At 42.8% G+C, this 6,000-nt stretch overlaps 1 protein-coding gene across 2 annotated transcripts in view; it reads left to right on the top strand.

The window, feature by feature from the left end:
* The first annotated feature begins 1,338 nt into the window (after window positions 1-1,338).
* EPAS1 (endothelial PAS domain protein 1) overlaps window positions 1,339-6,000 on the top strand; it is a 117,299-nt gene continuing 112,637 nt past the window's right edge. Inside the window, exon 1 of one of the 2 annotated variants that reach the window (XM_068676658.1) lies at window positions 1,339-1,448. In XM_068676658.1, the coding sequence (XP_068532759.1) occupies window positions 1,354-1,448 (95 nt within the window). In that variant the 5' untranslated portion in view covers window positions 1,339-1,353. Of the gene's footprint in view, window positions 1,449-4,065; window positions 4,083-6,000 lie in introns of those variants that run through there. The other variant, XM_068676662.1, reaches the window with a different exon arrangement.

Here is a 6,000-nt window from a genome sequence, read left to right as displayed (position 1 = left end):
TTTTTCCTCCGGTTCATGACAACAGCTGGAGATTGAGCTGTTGGGTGAGATTCCCTCCTACATTGGACAGTTTTACCCATTGACCTAGTGCCTGCTGTGACTTTGGTTAAGATAATACAATTCATTCAGTGTTATTCACAGCAGGAGCAGCAAAGAAATTGTTTCATTACAGGAGCACAGAACAATGATAATACTACCAACTGTATATAAACACAGAGCACTAGTTACCCACCAGCCAATACTTAATGGAGGTAGAAGACTGGGTGGATTTCCTCAGCTACTGCCATCTGCCAAAACGCATCCTGAAAGAACAGACGTCCAATGTTGTGCTTTGAAAGTTCCAAAACTTGTGATCCAACTGCTGAATTCATATCCCCCAGACTGTAAATCACAGCTCTCCCAGGCTGCAAAATGATACCAGCTGACTGCAGCCTGAGTGAGTGAAAAGGGTTGCATCAGACTCCAGAAACAGTGAAGTAATTCATCTCTTTGATTTGGCAAAATGTTTTAAAAGGTACAAACACTGACTGAAAGAAAATGCTGGCGTTCTGCCTTGCTTTACTACCTCACTCCCTTTTTCTTTCCCACAACCCCTCTCTCCCCTCACTGCAAAAAGTAAGCATTTTAAAGGAAACAGATTTACCAAAATTACAATCCTGCATGTGAGCCAGCCAGTTTTCACAGCATTGCAGTCATTAGCATGTGCTGCTGGAACGTACCACTTTGGATATCAAAGAGAGATTTGATCGGGAAGCTAATGGGTGTTCTGGGCAGCCACATTTGTCCCCCGGTTTGCTTTGAAAGCTAGTTTCCATGTGCAATAAAAGTAGCCATACACTTTTGTGCGACTGCTATCCAACACCCACAATGAGTGATTATAAGTGAAAGGAACTACTGATTCACTTAGTCATCTTCTATCACAGATGCCCAATGACCAAACACTAATTGACTCTTTGAAATTGTTTTCAAAGTAGATCTATGTGTGCAGGGGGAAAAAATTACCCTAAATGCTTGTGGTTTTGTCGGTAGCTGTTGTGACTACTGATCAGTCCTCTGCTATTCTTCAGCAATGAGAAATGTGTTTGAGTTTCACAGTGGAAAAAGACAGATGAATTGGCCTTGCAAACTTATCCCTAAATTAAGAAATCCATATTGATCTCGCAGTTACCAATAAAAAACCATGATGTGGGGAATTTGTTCTGTGATAGCACTGTGTATCACACAGAGAGCAATAAAGAGCACACCAGATTGTGTCTCCTGCTAGGGGTTTAACAGGAGTAAATCAACCCAGGTGATTCTCAAACTTAGGACTTTGAGACCAGGAAGTCCCAAATACAATTGCTCTGATTCCTAATGCATTTGCACTGTAAATTTGCCCCAGGGAAACTGCTGAGCTCATTAGAAGAGGGACCTTTCCATCTGCTTTTCCCCACAACCTCTGGAATAAGGTCAGTGCTCTGCTACCTCTCCTTTCCTCTTGAGACTGCTCAATGAGGAAAACTAATCTCTTACTCCTGGCTTGGGAGAGGGTGAGAAGACCCCTGGCACTGGGTCTTCTATTGTTTTTAGGTGACCGGTGGCCCTTTTCCTGATGGCGTTGGGTTGTGCATGTCGCTCCCTCTGCCAGTTTGCGCTGCTGGTGAGAGCCCAGCAGCTGCTTCTTCTGACCTCCGCGTGGCTGGAGCCTCCTGTTGTTTCGCCCTGCCCTGCCTTGCCCCCCCTGGAGCGTCCGAGCCATTCTCTCCTGCCACAGGGCAGAGGGAGCCTGGGGCAGGGTGAGAACCAGTGCACACTTGCTTCACAGGTGCAGGTCACCCGCATTATATTTGGCGTATTGATGATATTCCTGTGCTGGGAACAGTAGAGGTGCAGTGCGTTTACTAGAGACCTGAGAGTTATGTTTTTTGAACAAGTGAGGCCCTTAACAGTATTATTTGGAGTGCAGCACTTGGAGGTATCTAGCTAGGATTTAATCATGTGTCTTCTCCACAGTGTGCTGCTAGTTATGCTATACCCCCTTCCCCCCAGCCTTTATTTTCCTCTTCCTGTGTTTTCTTTCAGCCAATAGAAACTTGAAAGCTATAAAAAGAAAGGATTTTTTTTTACAAGGATCTAGAAGTGCACAGTTTTTCCTCTTATTGTAAGTTTTAATATTGCTGATATCCATCAAATTTACTTGTTGCTTGACATGTCAGTGTGAATATATACAACTCTCTTTCCTGAGGATAGCTGAAGTGACAGATGATTTCATTGTTGGGTGTACAATAGGCATAAGTACAATGGAAAAGAAGGGCTGACATCTGCTATGGTGATATGTTTTCAAAAACATGTATTGTCATCCCTTTCTTTTGTGTGTTATGCAATGATAATTAGGAGTGGCAAAGTGAGCATCAGTTTGACTGCTTTGCAGTGATTCAGAGTTTCTACTCAGCAATCTGTATAAGTGCCTTCCAGGGTCTGACAGTGTAGCAAGCATATTCAGATGCCACATCTTTCTCTTTCTGAAGCGGTGTGCTAAATGTGCAAAGATGGCAAAGGATATGCACTTTATATGAACTGCAATCTACCCATCCTTCCATAGGCCAGCTTCAGGCACCTCCATTCTGTCCATGCAATGCCCACATATTGATCGACCCTGGAAAAGCCTCAGGTTAATTTTCTATGTCATGTGTTTTTTTCTCTCCTGGCTTTCTCTGTACGCTGAGCATGAAGTTTCCATCATGTTTCACACCCACAGAATGCCATGCCAGTGAAGACTGTGATACTGTAATGGCCGTTCAATGACTAACCTGTTTCTGAAGAATAATCTTTACATCTCTGCTGAATTTGACTCATACTTCCCATTTGAAAAACTGTAACAAGCCCAGATATGATTGATGGGCAATAAAGTAACACTGTCCACCTGAAATATTAACACGTTTTCTCAGATGATAGCCATATTTCCAAGCACCTCAGGATCCCACTGTGTGGGGGTCTACGTTTTTAGTTAACATGATAGTTCTTGCATTAAAATCCATTTCTAACCTAAGATGAAGAGTGAACAGGTAGATGAGAGAAACAGAGGAAGGAGTGAAAAAGCTGTATTTGAAAGGTAGATTGGAAATCAATAGGTGCAGTCACAGCTGTGAGCACAGTGCAGTACTTGATGTGCATTGTACGGAATGGGAGTTTTGATGTCTCTCAGCTCCCTGCTCAAAGGTGGTGCTTGCAAAGCAAGTGCTGATTCTTTGTGTAAGAGGTAGTCTGGGAAGAAGTTAAAGAATTGGCAAGGGAGACAGATTTTGGCAGAGTAGGGCTGATCTTTTAATGAGATAAAGATACAACAGGGGAGGGGAGCTGCATTGTGAAGAGTTTTCAGAGAAAAAAATACCAGAGTTTGCATTTCCTTTCCCCTTGCTGAGCACTTCATTCTCCCCCCCCACCCCAAATGGGGTCCAGTCTATGCCTATCACATCACCTGGACATATTGTGCTCTCCAGTCTATGCCCCAACCACCTCCCTAAGGAAAAGTTGTGTTCCTTGTTTTCCAAACACTGACTAAACGATTTACTCATTCGATCTTTACATATGTTAATTATTTTTTTCCCTATCGAGGGTTGGCTGTGGCTCCCATAGCATTTTATAGCGTTTAATAGCATAACTAGTGGTAGCTATTCATAGAATACCCAACGCTGGAAGGGACCCACAAAGCTCACTGAGTCCAACTCATGGACTCAGTACTCCACATGTAGGTCACATTATTCAACCTCCTCGTTCACATTTGGAAGGCTTTGGCAGCAGCTTTACTCATCTCCTACTACACGTGGGTTTGGGAGTTTTTTGCCTCCAAACACATCTGGAGAAGCATGTTGGGAGAGCATGAAGCCTTGCTCCCATCACAGGTGCAGGCCATTTAGCAGTGATGTGGAGCTGGCCGGGCATAATGAGCAGCAGCTGTGCCAAAGCCAGCACCAACAGCTGGGGCTGATGGGAGCTGCGGTGGCCATAGCAGGCCCTGAGCATGTCCTGCAGTCACGTCTGAAGATGTGCTTTTGTCCCTCTCTTGAGATGGGTTTCCAGGTCTAGCTGCTGGAGAAATACAGGTAGCGTACCAAGCAGTGAAGTTGATTTCTGAAGTGGTGTTGTAAGGGATTAGTTTAAGGGGTGGGAAGGGCAATGTCATTTGCCTTTGTGTATACTTGGTGAAGAGGCTGGTAAAATTAGTCCCTTGTTGTGAAATATGACTTAACTTTTAAAGGTGTTGGGAGAATTTACTGTTCCCTTGTAAAACCTCTGACATGTGAGGTGTGTATTTCCATGTTACCAACTACATGGTGTATGTAAGCACTCAGGGTTTCCAGTAGCTTTCTAATGTAATGAATATGGGGGTTAAGGGTTATTTGTAACTGAACTATTTCTTCTAGTAGCTGATGAAAGTTTCAGTCAGGCTTCTGTTGTGCTAGATTGTGTTCAAATGCCAAGCCTGTGTCTGAGTCTGCCCCCCTCTCAAAAAGAGTTTTCTGGTGTTTTTTACTAGATACAAGGTGGTATAGGTGGTATAACAGAATATAGTAAAAATAGAGCATGCTACTTTGCTTATATGTAATTAAATGAATTTACTAACATGTGATGTAAGAATCTTAAGTGGTACTAAAAAAGTTTGGTGTGTGAAGTCTACACTTGAGCATAAACTGAGTAAAATCATTAGTCTATTACTCTATTTCTAGAAGAAACTACCATTACACTTCACTCTATATTGATGCATAGGTTGATGGTGGGTAAGTTTTACTGATCATATTTATCAGGAAAAATAAAACTAAGAGGAGCTAGTGAGAGAAAATATTCCTCAAAATATCAACATCATATTAAAGTTTCAGTAACTGTTCCTTGATCTCTGCTTCTGATGTACTGTAATTTTAGTAAATTGAGTTCTGGATCAGAGGCTGATCTATACTGGCAAGGTATTTTGTGTGGTTTCAGTAGCAGAAGAGCAAAAGCTATGAGACAGGATCCTCTGACTTTAAGGTCAGCCACTTTTTGTCCCTTTCTCACTATGGAGATGACTAGAGGACAGAAAAAGAAGTTGTACATGAAGTTTCTTTGTGCTTTAGGCTTGCACGGTGGCAAAGCAATGCTTGTGCATTTCTTTTGCTTCTGCAAAGAGATGAGTGGGACGGGCAGGATTGTGTTTCCTTTTATCCATGTGCAAAAACTGCCTATTACTGATAGTTCTCTGCCTCTTTAAAAGATTGAAATATAACTAATGGATGAAGGTTCAGGCTAGCTTAATTTGTGCATAGTTTATCCTTAGTTTAATGGCAAACATTTCTTTTTTTCTGATATGAAGTTAGACTTTTTTAATGTTATTTTGTGGTTGTCCTCACAGCAAGTGTAGGACCTGTGTTAGATTTGTCCTGAAGGGAGATAAGACCACTGAGTTTGGCTGACGGCTAACGCTTGGCCTGATGTAGATAATGAGACAGGAGGTCTCTTGTGGTCAGGTGCTAACTTGAACAATGGGGGCTTTGCCGTTTGTCCTGGAGCCTGTGGAAAGAATATGGAAATTATTTTTATTGTCTGGGATGGTTCTTGGAGTGGGACAGGCTGTGGCGGGATGTATAAATGAAGTTCTTTTTGTCAACCTCTCTTGGATTTTTTTTTTTTTTGGCTACCAGCACATTTTCTATTAATGTGGTGTGGTGGATGGTGTCCTGAGCTGCCATTAGCTGGAAAGCAGAAGGAAGCTAGTATGTTGGCTTCAGTCAATTCTGTTTCTTCACCCTGTGTGTGTGTATAATTGTTCGTGCATAGGTTGCAGTGGCACTACCACTGTGAAGCGGAAGAGTCCAGCCATTCCCTGCTGCCTCTGCTCTGTGCTGGCTTCGTTTGTATGTGCTGTGTGAAGACCTGGTCTGACAGTGCTGGGAGGACTTCCCTAAGCAGCAGTGCTGGCTTATTCCAGCCTCGAAAGTGTTTGTGAAATTAGAGCCTGTGAGAGAGGATTTACGCTTGTACAGCTTG

Source organism: Anas acuta, chromosome 3 (genome assembly GCF_963932015.1).
Source record: "Anas acuta chromosome 3, bAnaAcu1.1, whole genome shotgun sequence".
Lineage (NCBI taxonomy): Eukaryota > Metazoa > Chordata > Aves > Anseriformes > Anatidae > Anas > Anas acuta.
The sequence above is the reverse complement of the archived record's forward strand: the minus strand, read 5'-3'. Positions and strand labels throughout refer to the sequence as shown.